Source organism: Gopherus flavomarginatus, chromosome 1 (genome assembly GCF_025201925.1).
Source record: "Gopherus flavomarginatus isolate rGopFla2 chromosome 1, rGopFla2.mat.asm, whole genome shotgun sequence".
Lineage (NCBI taxonomy): Eukaryota > Metazoa > Chordata > Testudines > Testudinidae > Gopherus > Gopherus flavomarginatus.
The window spans coordinates 76008265-76027898 of record NC_066617.1 but is presented as its reverse complement, the minus strand read 5'-3'; the positions used below and the strand labels follow the sequence as shown (position 1 = coordinate 76027898).

General features: G+C 40.0%; 1 protein-coding gene across 1 annotated transcript in view; it reads right to left on the bottom strand.

The window, feature by feature from the left end:
- NAV3 (neuron navigator 3) overlaps positions 1-19634 on the bottom strand; it is a 376671-nt gene that overhangs the window by 43469 nt on the left and 313568 nt on the right. Inside the window, exons 19-23 of the mRNA XM_050935670.1 lie at positions 17166-17326; positions 12989-13177; positions 10346-10398; positions 6232-6255; positions 3969-4046 (exon numbers count right to left, since the gene is read on the bottom strand). Of these exons, the coding sequence (XP_050791627.1) occupies positions 3969-4046; positions 6232-6255; positions 10346-10398; positions 12989-13177; positions 17166-17326 (505 nt within the window). The remainder of the gene's footprint in view (positions 1-3968; positions 4047-6231; positions 6256-10345; positions 10399-12988; positions 13178-17165; positions 17327-19634) is intronic.

The window sequence follows — 19634 nt, the reverse complement described above, 5'->3', positions numbered from 1 at the left end:
AGGTTGTACCTTTCCCAAGATAAGTTGATCCAATAAATGTTATTACCTCACCTGCCTGTCTCTCTCATATCCTGGAACCAACACAGTTACATCACTGTAAACAACAAAGGATCACCACTGTTTTGCTCAGCTGCTAGGAAAGCTCTGTCACCCCTCACACTACTCTTGCTCTTGGTGATTGTTTCATGGTTCCTGAGGAGTGCACCTGTGGTGGCTGGCCTTGGTCATCAAGGAAGAGGGAGTTCCTGAGATAACCTCATGCAACCGATGGGAGCCAGTAACTTCAAACCTCAAACTTAAACTGGTATTCAACGTGTAATGACCAGGATGATGTGCTCCTGCTGACCAGCATTGCTTGACAGGCAAGCTGCTGCATGCCGTTCCAGTTGCAGCTTGTGTGCGTCTAAGGTTTCATGGCTGGGTAGCGCTCATCCCAGTAATCTGGAGGACACAAATGCATGGATTATCACGATCAACTCTATTGCTATGCAGATGAATTTCAGACTTCTAGACAATCATAAGTGGAAGGCACTTTTTGCAGCTATTGGAATGTGCCTCTGCAGTGTCAGTTATGTGTCCAGAAGGAACTCAAAGCCACAAAGTGTTTTCTTCTGAGAGTAATGATATAGTGTTGACCAGTTTTCATAACATATTTTATTCTTCCTCTGTTATCATATCCATCTTGCCTGAGTTTAATTTCAACCTACTGCTATTGTTCCAAGCACTGATATCATTCAGAGACTGAAATAGCAGGGAAATGGTGCTGTTCAATATAGTCATAAGATCATAAGAACGGCCACATTCGGTCAGACCAAAGGTCCATCTAGCCCAGTATCCTGTCTTCCAACAGTGGTCAATGTCAGGTGCGCCAGAGAGAATAAAAAGAACAGGTAATCATCAAGTGATCCATCCCATCTTCCATTCACAGCTTCTGACAAGCAGAGGCTAGGGACATCATTCCTGCCCATCCTGACTAATAGCCATTGATGGACCTATCCTCCATGAAATTATCTAGTTCTTTTTTGAACCCTGTTATAGTCTTGGCCTTCACAACAGTCTCTAGCAAGGAGTTCCACAGGTTGATTGTGCATTGTGTGAAAAAATACTTCCTTTTGTTTGTTTTAAACCTGCTGCCTACTAATTTCATTTGGAGAACCCTAGTTCATGTGTTATGAGGAGTAAATAACACTTCTTTATTTACTTTCTCCACACCAGTCATGATTTTTTAGCTCTCTATCATATCCACGCTGAAAAGTTCCAGTCTTATTCATCTCTCCTCATATGGAAGCCGTTCCATACTCCCAATCATATTTGTTGCCCTTTTCTGAAACTTTTCCAATTCCAATATTTTTTTTTTGAGATGGGGTGACCCCATCTGCACGCAGTATTCAAGATGTGGGCGTTCCATGAATTTATATAGAGGCAATATGATAGTTTCTGTCTTCTTATCCATCCCTTTCTTAATGATTCCCAACATTCTGTTCACTTTTTTGACTGCTGCTGTACATTGACTGGATGTTTTCAGAGAACAATCCAAGATCTCTTTCTTGAGTAGTAACAGCTAATTTAGACCCCATCATTTTATATGTATAGTTGGGATTATGTTTTCCAATGTGCATTATTTTGTAATAATCAACATTGAACTTCATCTGCCATTTTGTTGTCCAGTCACCAGTTTTGTGAGATCCTTTTGTAGCTCTTTGCAGTTTGCTTGGGACTTAACTATCTTGAGTTTTGTATCATCTGTAAAGTCTGACCACTTTCCATGGTTAGGTGCAAGTTGTCCTCTAAGCAAATACCACTGTCTCTGTGCCATATCCTCATGGGAAACCTAACCGGTACGGGTCTAGGACACTGGTGTAGCACAGGTGAAGTTAGCAATGACTCTTAAGTTTTTCAGTTTCTCTACCCAGAAATTCAACAAAGGAAAATAGCTGGAAAATTTTGGTTGTGTAAAAACTCTTTCTGAAGAACTGGCTGGACAATTGTGTGTTTAGCTATGCTGGAAAGTCCCTTGATATTAATCTTCACTTAACTCCATATACTGTAAGAAAACCATATTATCTAAGGAAGCTATCTGGATAATTTTCTACGCCCACCACCATCATAAGATGACACTTTACATTTTATTGAATGATGACAATTACATTACTTCAGTGAAAGCCAAATTAATTCATTTTGCAGAAGTTGGAAGAAACACAAAATATATTTCCAACATAGTACTCACTTCAATATTTATTTTTTCTTCTTTTTATAAAAAATTGATGATAAGGTATTTATTCGAATTTTCCAAATAGAGGATTTTCGGTTTTTTTTTTTTTACTTAGTATACTAATATAATAAATCTTCAAAAAATTGTATTGTTTTATTGCAGCTGATATGAGTTAACCGTCTCCTTTGGTGTCTATATCATTCATTAAGGCAGCACCGAAAATTGCTGTTCAATTTTTTTTAAATGTAATAAATATACTCTGTAGCAGAAATTTAATATCCATCACAAAAATGAGACTATCATTATGGCTCAGACAAGCAAAAAGGTGTTTTGAGGACTTGGTGGTTTAGGTGACATATAATGGAATACAGGGTCTTTCACCATTGCTACAGAATCATAGAATTTAAGGTCAGAAGGGACCATTATGGTCGTCTAGTCTGACCTCCTGCACAACGCAGGTCACAGAATCTTACGCACCCACTCCTGTATCAGACCCCTAACCTATGTTGTCTGAGCTACTGTAGTCTTGAAATCGTGGTTTAAAGACTTCAAGGTGCAAAGAATCCTCCAGCAAGTGAGCTGTGTCTCACACTGCAGAGGAAGGCGAAAAACCCTGAGGGCCTCTGCCAATCTGCCCTGGAGGAAAATTCCTTCCCGACCTCAAATATGGCGATCAGCTAAACCCTGAGCATGTGGGCAAGACTCACTAGCCAGACACCCAGGAAAGAATTCTTTGTAGTAACTCAGATCCTTCCCCATCTAACATCCCATCACAGGCCATTGGGCATACTTACCGCTAATAGTCATATTTGCATAGACATACCAAGTCTATTTTGCCTAGGTGATTAGCAGACAGATGCTCTGTGAAAGTGATCAATTTTGGCTGTTGTGGGTTAAAATTCACATAAGTCTTGGATGCATGAGTAATGAAATGTTGTTATCCTTATTGCATGACTATAGGAAACAACTATACTTAATATACTATAGGTTGCTGTTTCATATCTGTCTCTGACCAGATATGATTCAAGTCCTTTACATTCCACTAGTTGTTCAATAACCCATAAAATAGATTGGTGGCTTCATTTAATTGGGCTTTATTCTGTCACCCTTGGGTAAAATGAGACTATTCAGGTACACCTCTACCCCTATATATTGCAACCCGATATAACACAAATTCGGATATAACACAGTAAAGCAGTGCTCCAGGGGGCGGGACTGCGTACTCCAGCAGATCAAAGCAAGTTTGATATAACACAGTTTCATATATAATGCGGTAAGATTTTTTGGCTCCCAAGGATAGCGTTAAATCAGGGTAGAGGTGTACTAAACATGAATAAGGGCAGCAGAATTGGGTCCTCAGGCAACAGGTATCACATCACAAAATAACATTACAGCTTGTACTCTTGTTGACTATCAGAAGTGACACTAAATAATGAGCAGCATGGAGACTGTAAGGCTCTAACACCAGGAGATGAACTCTTCCATTTCGGGTCAAGCTATTTGGTGGAATGCCCATATTGTCCCTGTTCAGTGGATACAGGTTCCCATACCAACCTTATCTGTGCATTATAAACACATTGAAATAAATACATAGTTAAAAGGATCTCAAGGCTCCAGGACTGTGATTTAGGCACCTTTCACTTGCACTGAACTGAAAGATTACGGTACATCTTTAAGAACTTATTAGTAGACTAGCAGATTGTGGAAGTTATTTTTTTCAAGAATTATTTACAATAATAAAGCAAAAACTACTTACATTTGCTGAAAGCTGGGATGTGAGGGTGGCAACTTTTTCCTGTGATGCAACCAGTTCCCTTCGGAGTTTATGAATTTGCTGTATTGAGAACACATAAACTCATATCACATTTTTGTTTCATCAGCTATTTCATTTCCTTTATTTTTTCTTTAGAGGATCATTAATGTTTTACAGTATTGTAATTCCATATATATTAATTGTAAAATACTCAAAAAGTCAAATTATAAAATCATAATAGTTTGGCATCTAAACTGCGCACACAGCATTTGTGCATGTTTCTATTGTACACTCAAAGGCACCATTTAATGTTCAAATGAGTACTTACAGTATGTGCACAATTCCCAGCTTGAATGTGCAAATGTGATGTTTGGAACCAAATTTTCTAGGACTTAATTTTTGAAAATGTGGCTCGATATATACAATATCATTTGTACCATCCCCTAATAAAGCCTCAGGTCCTGAAAATAGAAGCACTTCATGCACTCACTCCAAAGATTACTACATCTACTATAGGAAAAGTCCCCTGCATTCAGTGCAATATAACGTATGCCCTCTTAACATCTCATATGTTTTAAAATACTGTACTGCGGGACAAATATAGCAAGTACATTTAAATTCTTCTCCATACTTTCAAGAATGAAAATAAATTCAACCCAAGTCTAATGTTTCTTTTTAGGAAAAACACTTGCCTCAGAAAAAATATTTTTATGCAGTGCACGAGGATGAAATTCACCCAGTACAGATATCAAGCACAATGCCTGTGCATCACTTAAACTCCACTTAACTCCTATCTGAGAGCTAAGGTGACACATAGGCCTCTCAATCTCTCTCTAATTCTCACATACAATGAATTCCTCCCCAGCACAAAAGTAAGATGGGTAAAGCCAGGCAAGAAAAGTGAGCACACACATATCATTTTCACATTAATGCTTACATTTATAAAGAAGATTGCAGTGCTTTGGCAAGGTGATTCCCATGAAAACCAATAAGAAAAATATTGTGCGTGCTTTAAAAATCGACGAGTACTCATAGATACAAAGGTTAGTGTGTGAACCAAGGATGTTCTCACTGGTGCTAAGCAAGGGACATAGGTTACTAAGCTTTCTCTTCATTCTGGACTGTTATCCCTTCCCCAAACTCTCTCCATTGTTTTCAATGCTAATTACTCCCCTTTTTGTTTTAGCTACACTTGTAGCACACCCCTGCAGCTACAATAAGGTGGTTCTCATGTTGTGCTATTCAATACTCCTTTTCCCTAGAGATTGATAATGTCCATGAAACTCATCTTCAAGACACAAAGTGACAAAAAGAGGGACAATTTCTCCTCTGTGCACTGGGAAGTGAAGTATGTAAAAATGCCACCTAAGCTGCTGTAAGTTAACAGTAAATCCTCTGCTTTGGCTTTCATAGAAAAGGCTCTAGAAACTGTTAGGTGAAATCAATATTGAAATATACTGTGAGGTAAGAGAGGATATGCTTATTTTTCTCCCCACCTCCAAAGTATTTCATAACACCTTTTAACAAGCGTCATTATCAACCCTTTGCCATATATTAAACATTTAGAGTGTGGAAGAAATGCAGAATGGTTGCAGGAATCAAGGAAGGTTTAAGAAAATGTTCCAAAAAAGTGTGTGTCTGTCTGAAGTGGCAGCAGGATCCTTGGTGCCATTTTACTACCAGTGCTCCAGCAGAAATGGCACTAATATCTCCCTTTGGGTAAGGCTACAATTGGATCCAGCTGCTGACCTACTCTTGTTACTAGTTCATATAGAATATAAGGAGAGAGTGGTTTTTTTCCTACTTCACAAGTGATTTACTTGTGGTGACAATATGCTTTTCTTTAAAATTCATCAACATGGACTGTGTCAGTAATTTAGCACTGTGCAACATGATATGATGTGGGTGATACAGGCTCAAGAGTGAACCTTGTTTTCTTGCTTGCAAGAGGAAGCACTTGCATTGATCTGCACAGATGCTTCTGGCTCAGTAGGGAACTGTACAGATGAGGTCTGAAAAGAGACAAATCTCAACCCCTTCAGCCTCAAGGTTGAGATATTCATTGACTCTCTCCACCTTTTTGTAACTGATCCAAAAATCCTGCAGCTTGAGGGCTAGAAAACCATTTGTCAGCACAGCTGCAACACATTTTTAGCATAGTGTCTTTTTTTGCAGCAAATCTCCACTTTGCTGCAATACTGTCAACTAATGAGCTCTAATAATACTACTATACAAGCATCCTATCACACTGAGGGAAGATTTTTACCTCCGAATGTGCCTTTTCTTCTGCCTGCAAGAAGAGAGAAACAGAATAAAATGCAGTATAATAAAGGTAACAAAAATAGCAAGAAATTACGTGTCCCAATATAGCTGCACAAATAATTGAATTTAAATTTAATAAAGATTTGTAATAAAAACAGTGAATTAACTCCTTTTGCCCTTACTGGGAATAACTCAAATTGAGTACAAATAATGTTTTGCCTGAGTAATGACAGCAGGATCAGGTCTATTATAATTGCTAAAAGATTCTTAAGAACAGTAGAAGAACTGCAGTAACAACAACTGCAGTTATAAAACATCAAGGAAAGTGTGTTGCAGTGTAACTCTGTGTGTGTGTGTGTGTGTGTGTGTGTAACTGTGTATACATGAATACCACCATCAAAATCACTAGTGGAATTACATATGTTTTACAGTAAATCAGGTGACCCATCTAATAGAGTAATATATATCACAGTAATATCTAGAAATAATTTAAAATCCACATTTATTAATGGCTATGAAAATATGCTATCTGAGATACTGTGCTACTGCCAAATGCAGGCCTTAGAATATGAAACAGTGGTAGTATCTTACATTCGACTTTGTAAATGTTGACTTTTTAATGGTGACCACTGTTAGGACATTTAGACATGAAGATGCTTTCTAAACAATGATCATGAAGAGGAGTCATTCAAGGAACTCAAAATAATTCTGTACTTCCATGAATATTATTGCGCTTGTAGAATGAAGCAACTGAAAATGCCACATGGGGATCTGATGTAAGTTGCTTCATTTCTGGGCTCAAAGCAGTTGACAATAATATGCCAGCCACTGCATATCTGGCAAAGGAGGGAGCACATCATCTTGTAATTAGGTGACTCCCTTTGGCCAAAAACCAGAATGGAGCAGGAAGCCATACCCACTCCTCAAAAGAGCAAGTTCCAGAAAACTGGTCTTTTGATGCTAGGTGAAAGATGTAAACAGAAGGAACGAAATGGGGTTGTGGAGGCAACACCAACTTGTAAACTGTAACCTGTGACACAAAACTAATTAATCTAAGGTGTAAAATTAAAATGCAAACTAACACCACAACAGTCCAGCCTCAGGCTTTTGGAACATAATGTGATACTGACAGCCAAATTCCGAGGCAAGTCTATGGGAGCCTACAGGGAGCTTAAACTGACTCCACTACAATCAAATTTTTAGCCTCACAACAAAATATTAACATGTAGTTTACAACTCCCTTACACATCACCTCTTAGTTGGCTTACTAAAGCTAAGGGAATCTAAGTGTATGTCACATGCTGTGGAGCCAGTGGAGAGGAATATAGCAAATAAAGTAACCAACAGAAGGGTGTAAGAAGGTATAAATGACAGTAGGCTATTTTAAATTTACACGACTGTGCACCTCCTGTCAGCTCCTTATAGAGTAAGCTACCCCAGTTTACTGTCAAAGCTGAGAAACTATTGGTATGCCACAATCTACTAATACCCACTGTGCTGTGAAACAAAACTTTACATGCACAATGTCTCCAAAAGCTAGATCTGCAATATGTCTGAATGACATCTGAAACCACAAATGGAATTAGATCAAACAAACAAAAACAATTAAAAAAATCTAATACATACTGAAAAAACTAATGAATTCTGAAGTCCTTTCTCATTGGACCTCTCCATTGTGAGAAATGCAATATCAGCAGTCAAAGTGTACATCCTTCTGAATTTCAGACTCCAGCTCTTTTGCTGATGTCTGCTGATAATAATCTAAACAGCATGCTCTTTACCTGCTACTCTCTCTTGGTCTCCTCACTAACTACTGATTAAGCTGCAGCAAAATTATAATGCTAAGAATGAAGGCAGCGATTAAAGAGATTGATAAACATCGTTATTCAAGTTTCAGAGTAGCAGCCGTGTTAGTCTGTATCTGCAAAAAGAACAAGAGTACTTGTGGCACCTTAGAGACTAACAAATATATTTCAGCACAAGCTTTTGTGGGCTACAGCGCACTTCATTGGATGCATACTCAAGACATTTATTGAAATGCTATGGAATTCTTGCATGGTACTTATATTTCTTCTTCCTGATGGGATCTAATAATGGTAGAAAATGAAATATGTGTACCATAACCCCTCTGAAGCTACCTCTTTCTGGAAGAAGTTGGGCACGGAATAATATCACTGAACAATGAAACTTTGTTGTTTATGTTCAGCTGATCTGATACCGAAAGCTAATCTTTTGTCTGATGTTTCCACTTGTGCACTGCTTCCTGGTTAATTGCTGCAAGATTGTCTGAACTTCTTCACTGGAGCACAGAGAACCCAGCAGGAGAAATTCTGATCAAGGATTTTCTTCCTGCAAGCGCAATCACGTTTTATAGTCCTAATTCTTTCCTTGCCCTTAACAAAACCTTTCTATAGCTTCCATTACCACAGCTAGATGATAAATAACTTATTAAGAAGTGTGATCTAGTGCCTAAAGAAGGGAACTGGTAGTCAGAAGTCTCAAAATGTATTGCTAGTCACTGACTTGTTGTGTGACCTTGGCTAAGTCTTTTAAAGTCTGTGCCTCAGGTCATCTATTAGAAATATGGTGCTGTGAAGCTCAGCTAATGGTTGAAAGGTGCTTTGAGATCTTAAGTGGCAGAGGTTATGAAAACACAAAGCATTATTATATCCTTGCAACAATATAAAATATTGGGACCAAGATATTGCAAAACTGCTGACTGCTCAAACAAATGATGAAAGCTCCAGGTGTCACTTTATCATTTGCTTTTTGTCCATCTGCCAGTTCTTCTAAAAACTGACATCAGAGCTGAAATATTCCCTATGAGAATAGATTATAATGCCTCCAAGAGAGGGAAGTGGCAGCAGGCCTTCTTCCACTAGGAAAACGGAAGTGAAAGGCCCTATTCTGAATGTTACTGCCAGAGCCTGTTTTGGGGCTAGTGTGTGTGGAGACACTTCACCCCAAGAGGCAACTCAGAGAGGCATGCCGGCTTTTCAGTAGTGACTTTGAGGACAGAGGGAGCCCCCATCTGAGGAGGAGCTGGAATACTCTTTGAATGGAGGCAGCATGCTCTACTGGCCAGTGCAGCAATTGTCAACAGTAGACAATGTCAGAGCTAGTCACCAGCAACACAAGGACTGAGACAACGGATGCCCCTTCTGCAAGTGTATAGGGTAGAAAGGGGCAGCAGGATTGAGAAAACATGTTCCCTGCACCTTCTCATCCTCATGAGGGGCTAGACAACATCTATTCTAACTGTCGCTAGCTAAAAGATTGCAAAGGATCACTTATCTATTACTCAAGAGAATATACAAAACACATACATAACTCTTCTCATTTAAAATATGGACATATGTCTTGCACTGCAGCTACTCCATGATTAAGGCTTTTGTAAGTAAATCATTGACCTTCAACAGCATAACAGGTGCAACAACATATCACACAAAGATCAGAATTAATGTCTCCCTTTTACAAAAAAGCCCAAATCAAATGAAGACTTAAAAACAAACTTCCATTTGGGCTGGGCAAACATATTTAATGAAATAAATTAATTTTCAAGAAACCATTTTTCTCTTTGAAAAGAACATCTAGACAGTGTCATTTTTGTGAAAGATCAACAGGCATTTAAACTAGACATTGTATCTCACTAAACAACCCTGTACTTTTAAGAGGAGTTTCTCAAACAGTAACATTAAAAAAATGCTCCACAGGGCACCTAATTACAAGACCTTCCTCTTAAAGAGCACAAACACCAAACAATGATGAAATCAGTCAGAAATTATATAGCACAATAATATAGTGCAGTGAATAATAAGCGGCCCCACGTGAGGTTGGACTCAGCATGTATTTTTTTTATATTTCAGCCTTCAAATTACACCACAGAAGGTTTAGTGAGTGCTAAATTCACCACTTAAGGAAAAAATATGCTAATTATATATGAAAAAGCAAAAGTATAATATTGAAGTCAAATAGCTGTTCCACTGCTTTACTGCAATACTTACATGCAATTTTAATCCACTAAACTTAAAACTATTTAATGAGCTAGAAAGCTTTATTGGAGATGTACAATATCACAGGCAGGACTTTTTTTATTTTCCTAAACTATTAATACTTACTGTAGAATAGAGAGAGGAGGTGCTGGAGACCAGTGATAATGAGGACCCATGTACTACAAAAATGAAAAAAAAAAGTGCCATTATATAAAATATAGATGAAACAGCATGAGCCCTCCCGTGTGGAGCTCTATAGCAGAGCATCTCTTTTCAAAATGAAACACAATCTTCCACAAAGAGCAGCTATTAGAGGTTATCGGTGCACACAAACCGCAGTTATTTTTCTTGAACTTGAAATGATTGCTCTAAATGGAGAAACATTTGCCTGTGTACTGTAGGTATGAGAGATTTTCAAGGAGATACAGTATTTTCACCAGTAAACCAAACATTATTTCTGTTGTTTGGCAGTGAAGCACCTGATAAACACAGAGTTTCAAGAGACCAGAGATGGTGCTATGAACGCCCATCTATCCAGAGTGCTGACTGCAGAGTTCTAAAGCACAGCATGCAGCAAGCTCATCTTTCATACGGAGGAATGCCTTGCCAATACATAGAAGCTACTGTAAATGCCCAGGTCTTATCTGGTAATTCTCTTCAGATCAACGTAGAGCACTGAATGCTTGGACTTGTAGTCTGTTTTGGCACCTTTGAATTTAAAGGTAAGTGGTGCTGCAATATGCACTGCTGTATTTTAATTGACCATCAAATGATTTTACCCTCTATAAGCACTACACAAAGACTGTAGGATTTGGTCCCAATGAATGGGTCATAGGGCTCTGGAAAGTGGCCAGTTAGGACTACAGTGAGAGAACATTTGAAAGCCACTTCTGTTTAGCCTCATAATGTTTAATGTAGATCTTGAGGGAAGATGCTACAATACAGAACCTCAGAGAAGATCTGTTGGTTTATCTTTAATGTAGTAAATGAAATGTTATTCAGTACTGTCTGAACAAAAATTCCACAGTTGTGCAGGTTGTTTCATATTTGCTCTTAACCAGGAAAAAACGTATTACCATATTATGCTGTTTTAATAACTATCTGAAGCATGTGTGTGTCCCATGCATGAGATATTAACAATTAAAACATTTCTTGACAGGGAACCTAGACTTTAAATCACCTTAGTATTTGGTAATTATTACCAATATCCTGGGTACACTTCAAGATACTACAGGATCCAATGCCCATCCTGAGATATTTACAAATGATAGTTGCAACTCCTCCTTCCACCTGCCATCACTCTGTGAACCTTTCCAGCTCTGCCCTTGATACCATCCCCTCTCAGTTACTAACTTCCATTGCCCTTACTCTCACATATTCAGCCTCCCTAACTCTCACCCCCACATGCTCTTCTCGCTCCTTTCCTTCACTGTGTAAATTAGCTCTAATTTTCCATCCAAAATAAAATATGTTTTGGCCACATTTCCCTCTTCATCTATATCAACTCATGCCCCTTTTCCCCTTCACTTTTAAGGTCTATGAACTACTAAGGTCCATTTACTACTGATGCCCTGACCTCCTCACCCCTAACTCACTCATGCATTCACTCCAGTCTGGCTTCCATCCACTCTGCTCCAGTGAAACTGCTCTCTCCAAGGTCTCTGATGATCTCTTCATTGCAACTTCTTACTTGGTGCCCTGTTTTAACTTGGATTTTCTGGTCCTGTTCTCCACTCTTCCACTGCTCCTTTTGTTGTTTCCTCCTCACTGCCCCTTCCCCTCAGGGTGCTGTCATACTCTCGTCCAGATTTTATCCTTAGGTGACATTGTATGCTTGCATCAATTCACCTAACTTCTCTAAGCAGATGACTGAGGAATCAGTCTGTCCTGTTTCCACTGCCACTCACTGATATACCATCAAAAAAGCCAAATAAAACAATTTAAAACATATATAATCTGTTACTTATGTCACTCAGTACATCCTGTCTCCTCTTTGTCTAACAAACATTAGCTGACTGTACAGTGCCAAGCACATTGTCATCACTTACATAATAATAGGGATGAGGAAGATTGTTTTAGCATTTTAAAAAATGGAGGGAGTACAGATAGGAATAAGACTATCAAGTGAGGAGGAGACTGCAATAGTCAAGGCAGGAGATAACTAAGGCATGGTAAGCATTTTAGGCAGAAAGGATGAAATAATTTCCCAAGAATAAGAGTTAGGCCCTTCCTTTCACATTTTCTGCATCCTACTTCCTATAATTCAAAAACTATTCCACGCAATTAATAAATGACACATAGAATGTGTTCAGTCTATAAAGAACATGTCCTTGCCTATCCCAGCTTATTGTAAGTACCCGCTCTTGTGCTCAAACAGAACAAGAGGTGCTACAAGTCCAGTTCAGGGCCGCCCAGACGATTCAGAGGGCCTGGGGTCTTCAGCGGTGGGGGGCCGAATTGCTGCTAAAGACCCAGAGCGGAAGAAGCTCCAGGGGCCCAGGCCCCGCAAGAGTTTTCCGGGGCCCCCAGAGTGAGTGAAGCACCCCGCTCCAGGGGCCCCGAAAAACTCTTGTGGGGGCCCCTGTGGGGCCCAGGGCCTGGGGAAAATTGCCCCAGTTGCCCCCCCTCTGGGCGGCCCCGGTCCAGTTCACTATAAATCAAAAAGGTTTACTAAATTATTTCAATATTTACAACTCAAGGTGGCCATTTAAATAGAATTCTGCTACATTTGTGTTTTATTTGCTTATCCAAGTGTTAACTCAGCCCTACCTTCTTCCATGCTGTCTCTGAATGAGCCTGAATGACTGATTGCTCGTGGTCTTTCTTCTAAGGATGTGGCACTGCCACACAGCTGAGAGTCATCATACAGGTCAAAAGAAGAATCTTGTGCAGGGATGCTGTTTGAACGCATCATACTGGGTCCAGGAAGGTTAAACTGGGACAGGTTGGTTGGACTCACTGCAATGCAAAGCGTTATTTGTAAGGTATGTTCCATTACTGGGGATTTGGTTCTGTGCAAAATGAAAACAGTGGCACGCAGGGATAGGTGGGCTTTTCACTGCTGATGAAATGAAAGGCTTTCATTCTTAGGCCTGAAGTTATCATGCAAAACCAAAGTAGTCAGTCTAGGGTAACTGTTGCACATAATAATGCTCCAGAACACAGAGCAACAGCAATGTTGACATCTGTCAAAGCCACTTGTTCATCTTGTCAGGAAAAGAGAGGCTGCAATAATGGATAAGACAGAAAATCACAGGAAGGAATGAACTCCATCAATTACAAAATTAAAAGTGAATATTCGTATTTTTGTTTACAGAGGAACTTTACTAACCAAGCCAATTATTCTCTGCAGTTAAATGTTTCAAATATTATTATTAATTGCTATATAGATTACAATAATACCTATAAACTGAGGTTTCATTGAGGTAGGCCCTGTGCAAAAATCCATTTTTAATCTCTTTGTTCACTATTTAGAGTATTCCATAGCACCTATCACCATATTCAATAGATGCTCCCATATGGGCCAGCTGGCTGACATTAAGACACAGGAGTAACTGACCTACTTTTGGTTCAGCTGCAGATCAGCACTCAGGAAACTACTCTCAGCTATTGGAAAGCTGATTTGCCAGTGAAATGGGAGGCTTGATATGAGCCCTTGACCCATGAAAACAATACTTTCTATCCAGAGTCAGCCTGTTGATTTGTGTCTTGATCTGCTCTATAGACCAAAAGATTCACAGCAGAGCTGGATGTGTCTGAAATCATAACAGCAGTGTTTGGTTTTTTTTCTGAGAGCCATTTATTCCATAGGACTGTTACTCTGATAAAAGAGGAAGGACAGAGCAAAATAAGCTATTGCAATAGTAGATTATATTGGTCTCTGCTGTGGGAAAAGCTACTAAGTGAGCTACAGGCGATTTGTACCACACTACAGCCAAATCGCTGCCCCACTGACCGACCTGACCAAAAAGACCCAGCCAAATGCAGTTAAGTGGACTGATGAGTGTCAAAAGGCCTTTACCCAAATTAAGGCGATGCTCATGTCTGACCCTGTGCTCAGGGCCCCGGACTTTGACAAGCCATTCCTAGTAACCACGATGCATCTGAGTGTGGTATAGGAGCAGTTCTTATGCAGGAAGCAACGGATCACAACTTCCATCCTGTCGTGTTTCTCAGCAAGAAACTGTCTGAGAGGGAAAGTCACTGGTCAGTCAGTGAAAAGGAATGCTATGCCATTGTGTACGCCCTGGAAAAGCTACGCCCATATGTTTGGGGACAGCGGTTCCAGCTACAAACTGACCATGCTGCGCTAAAGTGGCTTCATACTGCCAAGGGGAACAACAAGAAACTTCTTCGTTGGAGTTTAGCTCTCCAAGATTTTGATTTTGAAATTCAGCACACTTCAGGAGCTTCTAACAAAGTAGCTGATGCACTCTCCCGTGAAAGTTTCCCAGAATCCAGTGGTTAAAAAGTGTTCTTAAAATGTAAAAGTCTGTTAGTTATATATTTAGTGGTATATGTAAAGGTGCATGTGTTGTATTAATCTGTTTATTTTAAAGTTCTAGGAGGAAATCGCCGCCAGTGAGGTTCCCCACTGTCTGCAATTTGGGGGGCGTGTCATAAACAGATAGCTAAGGGTTAATGTTCTTTTACCTGTAAAGGGTTAACACAGGGAACCAAACACCTGACCAGAGGACCAATCAGGAAACAAGACTTTTTCAAATCTGGGTGGAGGGAAGTTTTAGGTGTGAGTTCTTTGTCCTTTGTCTTGGGTCTGACCCTCTCGGCTCTGAGAGTGATTTTTCTATCTCTAGGCTTTCTAATCTTCTAATTACAAGTTGTAAGTACAAGGATAGTAAGACAATAGATTTATATTGTTTTCTTTTGTATTTACATGTGTGTAGTTGCTGGAATGTGTTAAATTGTATTCTTTTTGGATAAGGCTGTTTATTCATTTTTTTCCTTTAAGTAACTGACCTTGTATATTGTCACCTTGATACAGAGCCTATTTTTAATGTCCTTTTTCTTTCTTTTCATATAAAGCTTTCTTTTTAAGACCTGTTGGAGTTTTTCTTTAGTGGGGACTCCAGGGAATTGAGTCTGCAGCTCACCAGGGAATTGGTGGGAGGAAGAAGTCAGGGGGAAAAATCTCTTTGTGTTAGATTTATTAAGCTTGACTTTGCATACCCTCTGGGTGAGGGGGAGAGAGATTAGATCTCTCGGTACTCGTGTTTCCAGGACTGGAAGCAGGGAATCTCCTAGGGTCGTCCAGGGAGGGGAGCCTGGGAGGAAGTAACAAGGAAACAAGGGGTGGGGGTTATTTCCCTTTGTTGTAAGACTCAAGGCATCTGAGTCTGGGGGTCCCCCAGGGAAGGTTTTGGGGAGACCACAGTGAGCTAGGCACTGTATAATTCCTAGCTGGTGGCAGCAATTACCAGGTCCAAGCTGGTAACTAAGCTTGGAGGTTTTCATGCTAACACCCATATTTTGGACGCTAAGGTCCAGATCTGGGAAAAAATGTTATGACAAAGCTATTGCAATAGTAGATTATATTGGTCTCTGCTGTGGGAAAAGCTACTAAGTGAGCACAAGAGCTATAAAAGAAGAAGGACAAAAATAATAGTGCTAGGTAGCGAGGATATATCTGTGCTAATGAGAGTTATCTTTATGTTTAAAACCAGTACAAATGCATGAAAATGTCTCAACCAGTGGTTTGCTTAGACTATATCTAATTTTGCTTATAAAAATGTCTCTGTTCAGAATTGTAGGTAGTATAATAAAAAGCCTTATGTTTTTGTGCCGGATAAAGTTGCTCTCTAGTGACTGCAACCTACAGAGGATACATATCTAACAGCAGCACTACTGAAGTGTGAATGTTTCACAGGTTATTGCTAGTTCTGTAGTAGGGCCTCAAACATAAGAGCTAAGTGTAAAACTCAGGTTCACACCTTTGGTAGGCCAGCTATTCAAGGATGACAATTACAGAAGGTCTGACATTTGATCCTGTTTAAGTCAGTGAGATCTGAACACTGTGGGAGGACAGAGAGACAGACCTAACAAACTAAGCATATTTTTACTATAAGGGAGCTGAGGTATTTTAAGATTCTAAGTTTTCAAAAATGGCTGAATAAAAAAAATCAGCAGAAAAATCATATAAAGTAAACAAAACACAAAATATTGTAAAACTGGAATGAAACCACAGTGTATGTATCCAAAAACAACTAATTTAAAAAAATCATACATCCATTCAAGTCTTTAGTTTATTTGACTACAGGTACTCAAAAGTAGTATTTTCTGTCATAAAGAGAAGGTGAAAAAGAGGTCTTAGTAATAAAATCCAGAGCAGGAACAGAGCAGCCAATTTCACATCCTGACCTGGATCCAAAGTATTCTGAAGTGTGGGGGCATTTGGAGACAGGATTATGGTTGGGCCCATAACAGATAAATGGTTCAGCCAAGAAGTCTGTCTACTGATCCAAATGTTCCCAGTGTTGAATCTGGGCCTATCTCAAAACAAAGCTACAGTATGTACTATTACCCAAATGGGAGAAGAGATTAAAGGTCTGATCCAATGCCCCTAAAACAATTGGAAATAATCCTGTTGATGGCTGGATCAGGCTGTGAGGGAGAAAGGACAGTCTTGTGGTTAAAACGCTGCCATAACACTAAGGAGATTTGAGTTTAATTCTTAGCTTTGCCGTGGACTTCCTGTGTGGCCTTGGGCAGGAAATCTGTGCCTCTTTTCCACATGTAAAATAGGGATAAACTCCTGCCTACATCATGGAGATGCTGTGAGGATAAATTCACCAAAGTTTGTGAGGTGCCCAGATACTATGGTAAGGAGGAAGGAGGGGTAGCTAGCTAGACAGACAGTAAAATGCATTGTAAAATATTCAGTTTTATGATTATTTTTTAGTGTGGGAAGCAAGGGGAAAAATTCGTTTACCCAAGTTGGAAAAGTGATATTTCCCAGTTGCAGAGGAAGACATAGCTGAAGGCGAAACAATAGGGGACTGACTGCCGGTGTCCTGTAGGCCTCCAGTGGAATGGGAGCGCAGCCACTCTTTGCTCTCCTCCTGGCTGGTCTGCCGAGATGACGGGGTATATCTGAAAAATCACAGCTGGCACACTTAAAACAACAACAGGGTTCACAATGTAATGAACAATAGTCAACATCAAATATGCTTTGCTGGTCAGACAGAACAACAATCTTGACTGTCCTGTATCTAATTACAGTTACTCAATTGTTACAGTTGACTGTAAAGCATCTGTTTTAAATTTCCCAGGTGGAAAAAACACTTCTAAAAATAAATGAACCCCAAACAAACAAAAATAACATTCTCTTTTCTTTGGTGAAATGTGATAATAAATCATAACAAACAGACAGCTGAACTGAGAGAAAAGGACTTAAAAAGCTGCAGCAGGTGAATAAGATGAGCCCAAGCCTGAGTACCATAGTCATAGAATGGATGAATGACAGATTGGAAAGCCAAGAAAGATGACTGTCTGCTTACAGAATGACACGCCACAGGAGTGTTCGAGCCTGTGGACATTTGGTAAGGCAAAGGGAGCAGAAACAGATCAGCAGTTGTCAAAAAAGGAATTTCCTTTGGTAATGATAGCTACTGTGATCACATGGGATGTTTGTCTCATGGAATGCTACATGGCGTTGTGTCCCTTCCCAAATTAGGTAGGGGAGGGAAGAAGATAGGGACAAATAATCACTTAAATGGAAACAAGTTCTCTGGAACAAAAAAGTTTGGAAACTAAATCTATTAATCAGCAGTATGCTATTGCTAACCAATACAATGAGTGTAATTGATAGAAGGTAGAACAGGGAGAACAGCCAACCCATCGGTCAGACTCTTGTGGCTGGGTTAGAGGAAGGGAAATTCTAGCACATAGAGATCCTGCAGATATTTCTTATTGTTTGGGTTTCAATCAGAAACCTGTTTTTACTTCTGCCTGTGACAGCTCACCGTAAAACTTCATTCAGCACAATTCCATGCCAACTGAAGAGCAGTCTCACTTTCTTCCCCGCTATCACGTGCCACCAACGTTTCTCAGTCATCCCAGAGAAAGAGGCTTTTGCTATCTTAGCTTCTGGGTTTATGAGGCACTGCCATTTCTGCTTAGGAAGCTGATTAGATGAATTTGTAATTTCTCATGTCACTCATGTTCTCATGTGAAATGTGGGATATTTTAAAAGTATCCTTTTCAGATTAAATAATCCTTTCTTTTCTTGCTTTAAAAAATGATGCATCATGTTGCTCTTTAAACCTGGAAGAGGTGGGCTACCCCAGTGGTTTCTGGATCTGGAAGCAGCCGAAGTGAAAATTCAGGGTTCGGATTTTAACAGAGCCCCAGTAGCATACAGACCATAACTAGGATCCAGCCTTCATCAGACCAAAATGGTGTAAAATCTTGAGACAACAGCTAATTAGGCATCTACGCTCACATGCAGACTTGTAACTCCTTGTCCCCTCCTCCCCCGCAGCCTTACTCACTCTTGCTGTTTTTATAGGATGGGACCACAAACTTCCACCTCCCACTTGGACTCTACTAGCTGGCTGCTTTTCCTATATGGCTCTTTGGGGTACTCCCTCCATCCAATAGCGCTCTTCCAGGGGTCATGGGAAATTTGGCTTGATCCTCTCTCACACAAAGTGCATTGGGGAGATGCAGAAATCATAACACCCCCTCCTAGTACTTGGACTTCGAAGCCCAGAAGTTACTATGTAGTTTCCTATCAATAGCACCATGGTTTTGGGACGTATAGTTCAAGTGAGGGGAGAACTGTATGTCAGACTATTACCCCATTTTTGTGTTTGTGTGTGTGTGTGTGTGTGTGTTGAAGGTGAGGGAGGCGAGGGACAGGAAGGTGGACTGATCCAGCTGCCATTACCTCCCAGAAGAGCTTTGTTGGATTAGAGCAGTGGACAGGCTGATATGGCAGCCTTACCTGAAGAGTGAGTGGAAGTAGCCATATATTTTCTCCCCCCCCCCCACTCAACCTGGAGACCAGGACAGGGGTGGTAGCCTGTGGTCTTCCCTATCTGAAGAGAAGAGAGCAGTGATGAGTGGAGGTTGTGTGGGTGGCTTGGTTGGGTTCTGAGTAGAGCTAGGGTGTGTTAGAGCAGGGCCTGTCTTATACTTTCAAACCCTGGATGCTGAAATGTGTCTCTTTTAGGTTGTGAATCCTTAACCCCTCAATCTGGATCTCCGATGGCAGTTCTCCCCCACCCCGAATCCATGACTACTTGCACTTAGAGCCCACGTTCTGGCCCATCTCTAAAACCTTGTTATTCTGCCCATTTTCAGTTTGCTTTGTGTTGCAAAGGTACTTTGTTACTCTCTTTTTTTATACTGCATTGTATGTCTCTTAACATTCATCATATAAGGAAACTATTTTTAA